This window comes from Buteo buteo, chromosome 8 (genome assembly GCF_964188355.1).
Source record: "Buteo buteo chromosome 8, bButBut1.hap1.1, whole genome shotgun sequence".
Taxonomy (NCBI): domain Eukaryota; kingdom Metazoa; phylum Chordata; class Aves; order Accipitriformes; family Accipitridae; genus Buteo; species Buteo buteo.
In genome coordinates, this window is record NC_134178.1 from 889574 (window position 1) to 905666 (window position 16093).

General features: G+C 38.4%; 1 protein-coding gene across 9 annotated transcripts in view; it reads right to left on the minus strand.

Annotated features, from left to right (window-relative positions):
- MAP3K15 (mitogen-activated protein kinase kinase kinase 15) overlaps positions 1-16093 on the minus strand; it is a 100027-nt gene that overhangs the window by 50713 nt on the left and 33221 nt on the right. For all 9 annotated transcript variants that reach the window (XR_012651222.1, XM_075033394.1, XM_075033396.1 and 6 more), the window contains 3 exons: positions 15425-15531; positions 2067-2237; positions 856-968 (listed from right to left, as the gene is read on the minus strand). Coding sequence is in view for 8 of the 9 variants with exons in the window: in XM_075033394.1 (XP_074889495.1) it covers positions 856-968; positions 2067-2237; positions 15425-15531 (391 nt within the window). In the remaining variant the exon portion in view is untranslated. The remainder of the gene's footprint in view (positions 1-855; positions 969-2066; positions 2238-15424; positions 15532-16093) is intronic.

A 16093-nucleotide genomic window follows, 5' to 3' on the forward strand; every position in this document is an offset into this window, starting at 1 on the left:
AACATCCCCGATACAGTTCAGACAGTCAGAACTCCTACCACACAGGGTGATGAAAAACCTCTTGTGCTACCTGTCTGGGCTATCTGCCTCCTGATTCTCAGTGTAAGCTGTGCATCTCTGTGTCCTCGAGATCTGCATCTACTGCAAGAGATCCATGGCTAGAGGCTTACACAACTCCACCCCACAGAAGATCAGGGGAATGATTTAAAGCCACCTTTGCATTCTTCCCCTTTAAGGTTCAAGTACGCGTTTCAAACAGGATCTGATTCCAAATACAATTTTCAACTCTTGTCTTTCTAGGAAGAACTGTGTACCTGTTTCTATCATATGATTTCCTTATAGACGTATAGTGGTGCGTTTTAGTTAGCACCTACATGGAAGATGTGAATCTAGGGAGGCAACAAGTTACTGTGCTGATAGATCCTTCCAGGTGATACTTCCTGTGGATCTCTCAGTTCAGGGACAACAGAAACCCTGTAGATCCTTCCCTGGTGTCCCTGAGGGGAGCTGGGCCACACCATGTCACACCCTGTCTTTGTCACCTGTTGGCTATGCAATGCGATAATCTCCGTGATAAAGTAAAGGCAGTTTGCGGATGGTGCTGAAGTTGGTCCTTCCTCGTCCCTTTCCCATCTCTGGGACCCTTTAGATGGGCCAAGTTACTAGAAAGCTGCTCCAAGGCAACAAGGAGAAAAAAGGTCCTTCAAGATCCCTGTGGTTTAGACTGCCATCCAGGACCCGCTACTAAAAAGCCTGAACCACCTTTCTGTCTATGCAACCCATCACTAAGCATTTTGTTTTCTTCACGGGGGAGAGGCAGAAAACTTGTCTGTGGCACTGTGTGTGGATATTTACCTATTTTTCTCAGTTCCATTGAGCTTTCAAACTGCTGTCCTGCAACAAGTAGCAAAACTGCAAGGTTAATTCCAGAATACAGAGTTGACTGGAGTTCAAATCCTTTGCGATACCTGCAGAGAAGAGTCAAGAGCTCACATCTCACTGTATAGGCAAACTGAAATACTGCAAAGCTTTGCTAAGTATTTTAAGCTATTAATTTACTGTAAGGACTATATGGCTAGTTGGGACCAATGGCACCCCTTGCAAAAAGCACTTGAAAAAAAGTAACTTTTTGTCTTATGGTGAGAAAGAAAAACTGCTTAGTTTTATGTCCTGCCACCTTGGGTAGTTTTGGTTACTGGTTACTGCACACTGGTTACTACAAAACTCTTAAATCCAACAGAACCTAATTTTATTATATTATTCATATGGGAAAAGCAACAAAAATACTAGTCTTCAGCTCAAGTTTTAAAAAAAGGCTCCAAGACCTTTCTTTTAGAGCTTCACATTCATTAAAGGCAACTGAGACACAGCTGATAAAGGCTGAATGCACACCACTAGCTGGTGCAGGATGAAGAGATCCATCCGAAGCTTGTAAGTTCACTACTACCCATCAGTGTTGCACTAACCATGCTGAGGTGATTTAGGGGGAAAAGAGAGAGAGAGGAGTATTTCACAGGTACAGTACAAACCAATATTGCTAACATTATTGTACTCAGCAGTATTTATATGATTATACAAACGTACCTATGTGAACAGTATGTCAGTGACAGCCTGTGTGCACATGCATGCCTTACTGTCTTAAGAAAATTCATAATGCAGTTTATCAATATTTTTCCGTATATAGAGTAGATCATTGCATTTCCTGGGGATCCAATGTGGAAACCATCCTTGCACAGAGGACCAACATAAGTCCCATGATCTCACTTGCACATCATTTTGGCCTTGAAGCAGATTAATTGTGTATTTTCTCTACAAACACATGGGTGAATCATTGTCCCCTCCCCAACAAACTAAGTGTAACATTCTATATTCATGATAGTCTATAAAGAGAAGCAAGGAAACACATATCCAAAGATCTGGTGCTCAGTAAACCAATTACTCAAACAGGACCCTGAAAAAGAGGTAAGTAGACCAATTGATCTAATTCTTACAGCCCTGCTTTTCATAACCAGAAGTAAAAGTTTGGAAACATTTTTAAATAGGTGTTTTTGGTTTTCTTCTGTTACCATTCAATGGCATGATCACGACTATTGGTATCTTTACAGTCAGAATCAAGAAACATATCCTTGTAGATCCTCCCACATAAGCAAAACATATCTGGAGCAGGGTGATCACACGTCTGCAGGACTTGAAGCATAACTTGTAGTGCCTTCTCTCTGTCACCTGCATTATTTCTTCTGAAATCACATACAGAGAATAAAATAAATGAGTTCAGATCTGAAACAGCAACTGCAAGGTGGTGGAATAACATTATCCCCCATCTATCCCACAACCCATCCGTCATTACTACATACGGACTTGACTTTATTTAGACTGATGTATGATTGTTGGTTGACTGATAAAAAACAAATGTATTCTCCTATCATGGCACTCTACTTCTAGCTCACAGAAGAACTTATTTAAGCCCAGAACTCCTCTAAGAAAAAATCTGCCATCTGACTTGATTTCTCCCTGTGTAAGCAGACGTTTCTCATTGCAGGATGTGCAGAGTCCAAGTGCTTGTTAAGTGTTCACTCCCGACATTACTTAACAAAACTGGCTATTTTCAGCATTCGAGCTGACAGCTTATTCAGCTATGCCCAAGATTTGTAATCTTGAATCCAGAGGATCCAGAGCCAATACCAAGCAATACTAAGTACAGGAGAAGCCAGGTCAATCCAATTTAGGCAAAAGAATGATAGAGCTCAATATGGAGCCTTTGAACTACAACAAGAATAAAAGGGCAAAACTGAACTGTATTTCTTAATTAAAATTCTTCAGATTAGAGAAAAATTTGGAGAACAAACAGCTGTCATACAGCTTCTTTTCACAAATATTTAACAATCACATTGGTAAGAAATCAGTGATTAAATAACATTTCCACTCATTATTATTAAACACATCAGAATTTTTGCCTCCCTTTACCTTGCTGGTTTTGTAAGTTTAGAATTCACTGTTTACTGCAAAAAGTCGCTTAGGAAAAAAAAAGTCTATTTGCAAGAGTAATGCAAACACAGCTTAAAAGTTTAATAGCCTCTTCAAGTCATTTTTTAATCACCAGAGAGATTTAAAATATTTACCCACCCCTTTTCAGAACTGTTTACAGTTTTCTGATCCCCACCTAGGTATGCAGGAACAGGCTTACAAGTCCTACAATTACTTTGTCAGCAATACCAGTAGCAGATGACAGTTTCTGGTAAATTTATTATTTGCATGCTCTGAAAGGATTAATATTTACTGTAAAGCAGCTCAGCTCCTTAGGTAACCAGCTGATACAAGAAAACCAATAACAAGACATCTGTAGCAAAATTCAGGCTTCTGTGCATGTTAGATGATGGAGAACATCTAATAAGATTAAACAGACTTGTAGCTAGTTGTGCAGGCTGTATCCTGCCTTTGATGTCACTGGCAGAATATAAACTTTCACAGCAAGTACTTGAATATTTTTTAAAGCATTTTTTCTTCAGATTGACTGTTGTTCTGGTATTAATACTGGTCTTCTCTAATGAGCATACAAAGAGAAAGTTAGTACCTTCTTTCAGTTTTACAAGAAATAAATAGAAGTTGAAAAGTGTGAGGGTAAATCCATTGCACAGGTCAGCATGCTCTAACCAAACCCATTCTGAACTAACCAGATTCTCTCAGGAATAGTACCCAAGTTTCACTGCTGTTAATAGGAACACAAAGAAAGTTGAGTAAACAGAGCTTAGAACAAAATTTGGCCCTAAAATGCTAAGTCCAACAGGTCCCCGGTCATGTGTAACGTGGTCACAGAAGTTGGCCCATGTTCAAGCTCTTGCTGAAAACACAAGAAATACACAACTAGTTCCTAACTTACAGCACTTTTGCATGGAAGATGAAAATTAAAAAATCACTGCTTTCCAGACAAGACAAACTTTGACTCAACTCTGCTTTGTATGAAAACAGGGTAAATATTAATGATCATACAGAGAGTTGTTATGTACTGATTGATTAACTTTAAAGAAAAAATACAATGCATAAAGCAAGACCCTGCTTAAAATAAGACACTGTGCAGATTAATACTTCTGGACATCAGAGGATGAACCAATACAATACCAGGAGCATTTCAAAGGACCAAGCCCTAAATAAACAGCATACTACTACAGGACTCAAAATAAAATTAAAGGCTTCTATCTGTTATAAGGAAAAAATCGTCAGTAAAAATGTATTAAAATAAACAAAATTTAGCACATGACAAGTATACACTAATCTAACAGGATATTATTAAACAAAAATCAGTTTAGATACCTTTATATTAAACTCTGTTTTTCACAGCAGGAGAATTTGATGCCCATTGGGCAATACAAACCCAACATATCAATTACAATAATCTACAAATCTGGGAACAGTTATCGCCTTCTAAAGCAATCCCAAAACCAGAGGGCTAACCGAGAAAAAAACAACATAAAAATCACATAACTTGGGCTACAAACAACTTCTCTAAGTCAAGATGAAAATATACTGTTGGAAAATGTGCAGAACCTGTTACGCTGGACCAAAACAGGTTTTCGTCTCTTACTTCATACCCCACACTTTGTCAGATCTGCATGTCTGACAGATTATAATTTGTTTCAAGGTGTCTTGAAACAGGTCTGTGGTGTTATTAATAAAGGAGATTACCTGAAACCGTCAGGACTGTAGCACTGACTTCTATTTTTCTTACCCAAAATCAAATATATTGGCTTCCACACCTTCCCAGGCCCCATTTAAAGACATAGCAGAGCAAATGACGAAAATGTGGGTTGGAAGGGACTTCTGGAGGTCATCTAACAGAATCTCCTTCTCAGAGCAGGACCATCTCCTGACACTAGACCATGGCAGCCTTGACTTTGCCTGAAAAGCTGAATCTATTAAACCTCCAAGGATGGAGATGCCACAGCCTCTCTGAGGAGGGAAAGCTAAAGCACTGTATGTTATGATGTACAGTCATGAGAAGGAAGGCAGAAAATGTTCTCTTTATGGAGAAAATTGGTGCTCCAGGTGAGACTGATTCTGCAAAGCAAATCCCCTGAATATGAAGTTTTGTAAGCCAGAGCAGAATCACAACAGGCTACCACAGAAAGGACCCCACTAGTTTATTTTACTGCTCCTTGGTTACAGGCCAGCTTGCACTGAAATACGCATGTTCCTCATGGTATCACACAAACTACTCACTTTGGGGAAAAAAACCAATTTCAAAAGAGGCATTTTTTCATTGGCGCTCTTCAACATACAATCCATTAGCCTCTCCATGTCTGGGATATGATGCATCCTACCTTAAACAAGTCTGCATACACGTGCAGTGAAAATATGAGTTATTCTTCATGGTTTGTCTGGGTTTGGGGGAAGCAGTTCTTAAAATCACTATCACAACCTGAAAATTCTTTCAAAATACAGTTTTACCTTTACAAAACATATTTTAAATGGTAAATGAGCTAGAAAGAAGAATACTACAATTTCTTTAGAAACTATATTAAAACAAAGCACATGCCCTAGGAGAGTTGATAATAATACTATTTTTTTCCCCACTAGTTTCTTTGTTAGCACATTTCAATTCTCTCCCTACAAACCTTGCCTTGCAAAAACTTGCATGGAAACCAAACAGAGAAAATTAGTCTAAATTATGTGAACACAATAACTGCAAAAGCTACTGCTAGTGAGGAAAGAGATCTTAAAGTTACTTCTAAATACTAGGGCAATTATGAAAATACCCTAGAGCTCAATAAAACACTGCCAAATCCACCCCCTACCCCCCACCAAGCAAAATGCTAGGAATTAAAAGGAAATGGACAGAGAGTAAAAATTAAAAACACGATGCCTTTTTACAAATAGCCAGCACACTAATCTTCAGTACTGTGTACAGTTCTAGGTTGTATTTGAAAAAGAAACTAAACTATTAGGATTGGGGGGGGGGAATCAAATGGAGAGAAGAACAATCAATGGTATGGAATGGTTTCTCTATGAAGAAAACTTCAATAAACTAAGGCTTTTCAGACAGAAATGACTACATAGAGGGTTTTTTTCCCCTAAAAAATAATGTTGTCCTGCAGGACACCTTTATAGCCTCTAATCACTTCCTCTAAATTAGTCTCAATGTTCTGTTCCCAGTTTAGTTTTGCCTGACAGTTTGCCTCCTCCAGAAACTGCTCGCTGATTCACTTGCCAATTTGCTGATTTGCTCATTGCAGCATTACCACATGATTTCTCTACCATGTTTCTTTAATCACAGAAGCAGTCTTCTTGCTTCCTGGCCTACACAAGCCTCTTTCATATGTCTCCCCATCCTGCCCAACTATCCACTCCTCTTTACCTGTCTGAATCACTCTGTAAGGCTACAAACCCGAAGAAAACAGCTTAGCACATAACAAAAATAAATTTTTAAGCACATGCATAGAAATGCATATAGTGAACAGAGCAGAATTGAGGCATGATTAAGTTACGGTGCAACTTCAGTTTTGTATCACATGTTCTAATTTGTTGCTCTCCACCCCATCCTGCTGTCATATTTTGTCTTAACCTAGGGTTGGAGTCAGACATCCTTATTCATAACAAGAGGTATTCAACTCAAACACCGTCCTCTGAAGCCAAGGGATAAGTTGCAAAATGAAGCAATACTGCTTCTTCCAAAAAGCATGATACAGTTAAAAACTTCCTACTACTAAGCTATGACAGGATTTTTTCTGTCTCTCCCTGCTCCATCCGCCCTTCTCCATACTTTCCTCTCCCTTTCAGAAAGAAGCTGCTGTTCTGTAACTTGGCAACTTCAGTCACCGGAATTGTGGCTTGGATTGGGAAGCCCCGAGGTACTCCATGTGCTGCTGAGGCACGTTTGGTTGTTTCCATGGGGGAACAACTACACCATAAGCAGTAAGTCCTAACGGATGCACTCGTGCTCTTTCCTTATGTGTACTCACAGCATCCTCCATGGCTATTGATATTTAAGGGATCTGGGACATTCTCAGGTTAAAAATTTGTAAACTGCTAACGGCACCAGAAACACTCTCTCCACAGATCAGTTCTGTCCCATCCACCACCCCCACAGTTCTCTGGGCCTCTCCCCCTCTGAAGCGCAAAAATAATATGTTGAGGTTTGCTTCAGTTTGTTCAAGTTCTCTCTGAGTTTGTACTAGTGGAGAGAGGCCACTAAAACAGAAACCAATCATCATTTGCAGAAAGCAGAATCTCTTTACAAATCTATCCTTCTTTTCCCTTCCCAAAGTTACTTGACAAACACACAAACTACCACCACTGTCTTGGGAAGTCCCTGAGCCACAAATTGGTGGAAGCAGTGGGATTACTTAGGGAGATTTATTGCTATGCATTTTCCTATCTTCAGACTGTTCGCTGGGTATATGCTATTGACCACCATCAGAGATCTAGGCTAGAAAGAACTATGCCCTGAGCCAATATGGCCATCCTTATGCTGTTTCTCTTCCCCAGCTCTCAAACATCATCCAGAAATCATATCCATATCACAGCCTCTCACCTGGGAAAACACTGCCTTACAGAAAAAAACAAATTCTTCCCCCCCCCGCCTTTTTGATTTCATGGCTTCTTTCTTCCCCCTCAAATCCATTCTCTTCTCTGAATCCTTCTCTCCACTGCAGTCATTATAAGAAGTCCTAGTTTTAAATACCCCTAAACCAAAAATTCTTCCTGCTTCACAGGCTGGTTTTACCAGCTTTAAAGCATTGGCATGGTTAGGGAGCCAGAACAACACTCAGTGAACCAAGCCTTCGTCCAACAACGTTAACAGGAACAGCATGGATTTCACTGGGACAAGAATTAGCTTGCTCCATAAGTAACAGTTGATACAATTATTTTTTTCACTTTTTTTTGTTCACATCTTCCCCTGTATGGCTTGTTTCCATCTGCCTAGCTGGAGAAGACTATATACTATAGAAAACCATATATCTGCAAGAAGTAATTCAGTCATGGGAATCCACCTTTGGCTTTATATTTCATGTGGACTCATTGATTTGATCCTCTCTTATTATTTTAAGGTCTCTATAAGCAAACAGATTTCTTGAAGAGCAATGCTCAGGGAACAAATCAAACCATAACAAACAATTCTGAAAACGTTTCCCGTAGAATAGTCCATTCAAAAAGAGTAACCTGTTTTTTCCACCCTGTTCCTATATGAATATTGTTTCTCTTCCAGTTTCAGCCTTGAAGCAGCTATCAATAGTTTACTGCACATATCATGATTAAAAAAACCAACTGATCTCACTGTCACATTGCAGAGGAAATGTCAGTGAGACAACTTAATTGGTTAGTGTAAATACTACCTTTCATAAAATAACTGGTCTTCATATACAATACTTTGTTCATTTATTATCACATACAATACCTTTGCTTCCAGTGATGATGTGTAATTAATAAAATATGTATTTTGAATTTTCTTACATAAAAATAGGACACTTAGTTAAGTATGCCTTAAAGACTCCATAGCAGGGGATCTAAATTGCTACTAACTGTACAGAAATCTACAGCAAAAAAGATTTTTAAAAATTCTTAATTATTAAGGAATACAACAGCTAATTTGAATTAGTTGTTACATTTGCACTCTCACTTAAAAAAAAGAAACTAATTTGTGAGTTAAGACACATTTCACTAAGGATGCAATTTGATTGTAGAACCTTTGATACTTGAAAGGGTGAATGAGAAAAACAAGACCCTAAACTGGGCCTCGAGACGAACTAAATTTGCAAGTCTCCAGTTAGACATGACAATGAAAAAAACCAGATTTTTTTTTCCTCTCATATACACTTCAGGTGCTTCATGCAAGCCACTCATATAAAATGAGGAACCCCATGATGTGTTTTTTACTAAATCTGAGTAATCACAGAACAGAACATTTTAAATAACCCAGTGTTTTTCAATGGGAGTAATTTCCTATGGCTACTATTATTCACAATTACTAGTGATTTTCTACTTGCACCCTGTTACGCCCTTCACTTGCTAATTGCCTTTTTTTATTATTGTATCGGAATATGTTGCTTGTTAAAACACAGCATGCTGAGCTAAATAATAGTGACTGCATCTGCCCTCATCTTTAATATAAGCGAAGATAGAACTGCCTTGGAAAAAGACTGAAGTCTTCACAGCTCTGGCCTCGTGCCAGGGCTGAGTTTGGTTTTAAAGTCTACTCTGTTTTGAACAGAATTTGGCATACACTCTGGCATCTGCAAGCTTCCAGAACTTGGTGTCTCCAGCCCTGGTAAATAAGGCCAATTGGAAAATACTCAAACATAAGTGTACTGCGCATCATCAAAAACTTTGCTATGCAGCCCTAAATTAGTGAAGTAGATCCTAAGCAAACAGCCAGCTGACAAGCACACTTAGCAATTGAATTAACTATAAATACCTGTATTTTATCTGCTATATATATACTACAGCAACAGGAAACAAAGCAATAAAGAACAAACCAACATCCTTTTTTATTACTCTCAACCTGATTACAAGCAAGTAAAATTCAAAGAAGAAATGGATTGCAAAACTTTCCTGTCCCATTGGCTTTGATCATGATTTATACTGCTCACGTGACTTGCTCAATACTTTTAGATAATTTGAGGCAATACAAAACACAGAATAGGAAACAGTTCATTCTATTCTAAAATTATTAGATAAGAGAAGACATTCTAGAAACCTTTTTAAAAAATGCAATATGACAGTTATTGTTTTCTGCAAAAGACTTGGTTGAAAACAATAGCAGGTTTTAAAAAAAAACCTTTAGGATCTTCTTTTACTGTTTGTTTGGTTTGGCTTTTTTTCCAGATGGATCAAAAATTTAACTGTTGCTTATAATTAATCCACATGTACTTTAAAACATTGAAATACTGTGATTCCAAACACAAAAGGTATGAATATATGCATATGTAATACATTAATAAAGCATATTAAATCACTTTATACGTTCATCTCCCTTAAGCAGAATCTTGGGGGGTTTAAATTGGAAAAAAAAGTGGGGAAGAAAAAAGCTGTAATACTAGAGAACCAGTTTTAACACCATGCCATATATGCAGGTAGTATTTCTACCTTCGTTTCATTAATAAAGACAGCCATTGCACTAGATATTCAGGAAAATTACTTGTTGGAGGGGTAGCTGGATGTGTTCATACATTCAGATTCTGTAAAACATCAAATCCCAGGGTGAAAGCTTCCACAAAAAAAGGATCATTGACCAGCTCCTCTGTGTGTGAATCTAGAAATTCGTCACTAAAAGCACTTGGCAGACCTCAGCTATAAGAGCATCACATGAAAGAGCTCACCTGGCAAGAGCCAGGTCCTAAGGCCAGCAGCATTAACCTAAGTCAGTCCCATGAACTATAGCCGTAACTCACACAGGAAAGCAGAGCGGACAAAAGTAACAAACATAGTGACATGCAAACATGGCACAACACAGATGAACACTCTTTAAAACTGCAAAACCCTCAAAATTTAACAGAAATTCATGTCATCATTACAACATAAATTCAGGCCTCATATGTGTACTTGCCAATGTAAAATTAAACTGTGTGATCAAGGGTGGGGGGAGGGTGTTATGTGTTTTTTGTTCGGTTTGGTTGTTTTTTTGTTTAAAGGAAACACAGCTACTGGTCATCTCATACAAGAGCTGGTTTTAGTGTGAGGTTCTGCCATGGACTGGCTTCGCTGTTGGTGTTGAGGCCCCTCCCTGGGTAGCTGGGATGCAGGTAGAGTCAAGGCTGGGAGCTGCAGGAGAAAGGACCACCACCATACACCTGAGACAGCTGGAGGCCATCCTGCATGACTGTCTTCTAGCTTTATGTAGGTCCCTTCAACCCAAAGACTTGCCATGGAAACATGCAGTCCTCATTTTATAGGAGCGCTAGCTTGAGAGCCCGAAGGCTAATTAATAAAGGTGCATTTCCATTTATTGCTGAAGACAATGGGATTTTTAAATACATTTCATCATGCTTTACACTTCAAAAGAAAAAACCCACACTGTAGACACCTCAAGCTAAGAACCTTTAATTAGTGGACTTCATGTATCTGTGTGTTAGTTCCACACCTGTAAATGTAAGTAAGCACCATTGTTCTATTTCTCCATGATATGGTGATATATTACTAGAGTATTGCAACAATAAACATGAAAGAACCCATAAGGAACTAATGATACTTCACGTGTGGGGTGGAGGGCTGTGCCATATAATAAATGTGTATTTATTTATCAGATGGAACTATTACATCTTTAACAAGCAGATCGACACAAAATATTGAGACCTCCAGCTATACCAGTGTACCGTACCAGGCAAAGCACTCAAGGAAAAAAATCAGACAGCCTTCAGTTAGACACGCATTTAAAACAGAGGAAATAAAATGGCAATCTTAATTGAGAAATTTCTTAGCTTTCAAGAATCTGGAACTTTAAGAACATCCTTTCATGGCAGCTCCCATACCTCATCTTCTCCTTAGACAGTGCTTGCCTCCCAGGCTAGGTATACCCATGAACTGAAGCAAACAGCCATCCACATCTGAAACACCCAGCCCTCAATTACACAGCATCTTACTTCATACCAAACCCATGAATACAAATATTGAGAACATTCACGTTGCACATTTGGGCTGAACTTATACCTAAAAATGTGGTCCATTCTATGCCTAAATTAAGATACAATTAGACCTAAATCTCAGCTGGGAGGCAACAAGGAACAACTTCTTACCACCTGCATGTGTATAGAAGAGAGCGCACTCTGCTCTGCTTGTGTGTGGAGTCAAAATTAATTAGCTTAAGACACTGGTAGAGGAATGGCCTTTTGCTCCCTGAGACTTCTAAACAAGCAGCCAGGAGGGTGACCTATTGAGATAGCCCAGGCCTGGAGATAAGCACAAGCCTGCAAACATCCATTATTAGCCTCCATTATTAGACGTAAGACATGACAGATCTAAGATGCTCTCAATGGTCTGCTCTGAAATGGAAACCAGGGAGGAAGACAGGATCTTGGAGAGGGGCTGTGCTTAAAAACCCCCTATGTGAATCAGGGTACCAGAAATCAGCATGAAAATGCCTGCCTCCCCTGCGTACAATAATAGGAATTGCTTTAGCACACTTCTGCACAGTACTCTGCAGGCAGGCCCGGGCTTGCTTTGCTCATGATCCAAGTGAGGTCAGACCCCGGCTGGCTCTGACCCAGAAGACATGCAGCTAGGCTGGAACGGAGCCGAGTCCAAAGTAAAACATCGCCATCCCTTTCCTTACCACAGCTGGTTAACTTGGACCCAGAACCGCACACACCTGCAGTTCAGGCTGGGTTTGTGTCCACCTGGCGCACCAGCAAAGCCCCCAGAAGCCATCCTCTGCCGCTTGCCTGCCACGTCGCTAGCTCTGTGCAGCACTCCAATGACACCGACTTGAAAATGCTACGGGAAATTAATTGACAGCAGAACCCAGTTACAGAGTCCAAGAGGAAATAAGCGAAAGACTTTCTGTTGATTACGATCACAGTTCTGGTACACCTTCGTAATGTGATTAAGCAAACATTAACTTCTGCAGGGTCAGATATTCTTACAGCTGCTAATTCTGTTTTGCTTATGATGTATTTTCTTCCTGGTAGGCTCAATCAGTTGTACCAAGCAACGTTAATACTGTTCGGTATGCTGAAATTAATAGCATATTAAGTGAAAACACTTTTTTATAAACAGATTCTGATAGAACTTGCTAAAACGAATTTTTTTTTAAAATAGAAAAAAATAAGTGATTTAAAAATCCCATGGAAGTAGGATGCTAACAGCAACACTTTAGGGGTCATTTTAAACTAAGTGGACTTGTTCTGAAAATGTTCAAGTCTTAACTTTTGACTTTTTTTCATCATTTTGTTTCTTGAAGGCAAAAACACCTGTAGAAGCTAAATTCTGCATTCTTACTGATGGAAAAGTGGTCATTTATTTCTGAAAAAAACTTTCCATAAGAATGTTTAAATTGTTCCCGGAAGAACACAAGGATAGTCATGCTGGTTCAGACTAGTGATCAATTTAACGAAGCCTGTTAATGGGGAAAGAAAGTTCATGAGCCATTCATTTTGTCTTGTCTTACCAGGGCACTACTGGCATTGCCAAAACAGAAGATTTAATGGCATGAGGTTCACCTGCTACTCAACATACAAAGAATTTGAAGACAGAAACAGTAAAGGAGCTTGCCAATTTTATTATCCACATCTAAATGAAAAAGTTTTAAAAACTGATCGTATAAGGGTATTTTCCTAAGGACAGGGCATGACCCTAGCATTATTCTTACTGGCAAATCTAAACATCTTGAGTTAAATTCCTGAAATAATAAAAAGTTGGACAAAATTCTGAAAAATAGGGCCAAATCCTTTTTGTTGAAACCACTTCTCAGTATGATATCTTAAGGAGACTTGAATTTCAGAAGCTTTATAAGATCGAGCCTGCAATTTTTAGGGGTTTGGGGAAAAAAGGTGGAAAAATATATCATTCAATAGTAACAATAATATTCAATAATAACAATAATAATTATGCAGCCAAGAACATGGTTTATAATTTACATAATTTAATTAAAGTAATGTCAAAACTCTGGCTTCTACTTTAAAATATTGCTTTGTGTGGTACATTAAAAATTTTATACTGAAAGTGCATTTTTTCCTTTTATTTTTAAGCAGCCTAATGAGAAAAATCATCTTTCCCTGGGTGTGATAAATACCAGAGCAAACTGAAAATTATGTAAATGGATCCTCTCTGTCTTCATATATTCAGATCAAAATTTTGGTCTTCTGGAAAATACACTTCAGCGAAACAACAGACTCAGTAGATGATTAATCAGCTAAGATTTAATGGTCTGTGATATCAGGAGTGGAGAATCAAGATACCCTCTCTTCGCGTCCAATCTTAAAAACAAAAACCCTACATAAGCTGAATTATATGTAGTAACCATATTCATATATTTGGTATCAAGATCTAAATATTAATAATTTATCCTTATTATTATTAAAAAGGCTTTGTCATGATCTCAATTTGGGTTAAGATTCCAAATATGGCTCTAGTTATCTTTTTCTGTGAGAGATTTGGGCATTGTCTGGCACCTGGTACATTTTTTCCCACAGAAGTAATTCTCATTGTAATCAATTCACTTCTCAGAACTCTGAGGCATTTTAAATAGGTTTAATTCCAGCCTTCAAAAAACATCACTATAGCTAGCTGTTCATAAAAGCATGGACATTAGAATTATTCATGGTATCAGTCACACTTATGCTGTATACTCTATATACTCTGTATTACTCACTACTACATTCTTTCAAAGATGACTTCATGCTACTTGCCACTGCATTACTCAGATGATCACTCAGCCTATTAACAAAACACCAGATCCTTTTCAAAAATCACTGTTTTCTAAGACCTTTCCTGTTGGTGTATACTGTGTTCTTTGTTCCTATATTTATGAACTTGCACATGGTTGCATGAGAATTTTTTTTTTCTGTATTGATCACAGTCTATAAAATGCTGTGAGAAGACTCTTCTTTGACACAGAACTGACACAGTGATATCCAACATTTTTCTGAGCAATGATTTTGCATTTACTCCTAAGTCTGATGAAACTGTCAAATGGCACCAGACTTATTACCACTTTCCATAAAATGCCAAAGGAACTGTTTTTCTAGATCTATTATTAAGTTCTTAATCCCTTTGATGTATGCCATCCTGACGCTGCCCTGTGCTAGTTTTTAGTTAGATTGCAGGTGGCAATTTTTAATAGCACGTGGATTGCATCTAACCAGTTACATTATTACATGTGATTTCATTTGCGTAAGATCTATTTTCTACAATACAATCTTAATATAAATTCTTTAGAAATGAAGTTACTACTATAGATAGGCACTGCAGAAATCTGTAGCTAACTAGAAGAGTTCAATAATATTTCTGTGCTTACTAATCAAGTAATGTGCCTGTAGGTCCGGATTACCTTTCAGCCTTTCAAAGAAGCTGTATCACGAATGTGTATTCATGGATCAAGCAGTGCTTGTTACCTATTAATTTAATAACTCACCCATAAGTCTATTATGCTAAACTTTTCAAGGCATTCAGAATAATCAGTGACTCAGAATAAACAATCTCAGCTGGACCAAGAACCCATTGGTATCATTGGAGTCTTTTGCAATTACTCGGATGGCCTTTGGAACAGATCCACCCTCATCAGGTCGTTGACAAAATGATGGTTGTTGGAAAACAACCATTTCAAAAGTTACAAGCTTCCCCCGTGCACAGGAAGTATGGGATTAAGGAAAGATGACTGTGGTGAATATCGGTGTGTGCAGAAAGGGAAAAGAATCTGACATTATCTGCACCATAAATTCATATATAAGCCCGTATGGAACAACAATAAAATGAGACGACCTCAATCAATCATTCTTACCGATTCAATGCAAAAGCATAATGAAATTTAATGTTGTGTTGATCAGCCAGATCACAGGTAGGAAGCATTTCTAGTGTTTCTACCAGCTTCACCATAGCATCATAGTCCTAGTATGATTTAAAAAAAAAAAAGAAAAGAGAAAGAAAATAAAGAAACTGAAAGCAGAGGAAAGCATCACTAAACTAAAATGTATCATGACTGCTAGAGAGTATCTCAGGTGACTGTTCCTAGAAGAATCAGTGAAAAAGCCACAAACTCCACGTAAGGAATTAAACAGGGATTTTGTCTATCCATGTCAGTACTTGCCTCTTCCTCACCTCAATGCCACTGCCCAAATTACTGAACCCTTCTGGCCAATTTGATCGATCACACTCCCAGCACCAGGAAGAAGAGGTGATGAGTCTGGCTCTTTCAGGTCTCATTAAGGACTTCTGATGAATGACACTTCATCAGGTCATTGCAGACTTGAGCACAGTTCATTCTGCAGTATATCAGCTTGTTGTGCATTCATTTTGGTTTCTCAGGGGTAACCCACATATACATTGCTGAAGAGGGTTTACTAACATCACAAATGGCCTCACATGACTTAATTGGTTTGTTCAAAACATGTTTTGAGATGATTACATTTCTCAAGTGAGAATACCTTTCAGAAGAATGCAAATGATCACC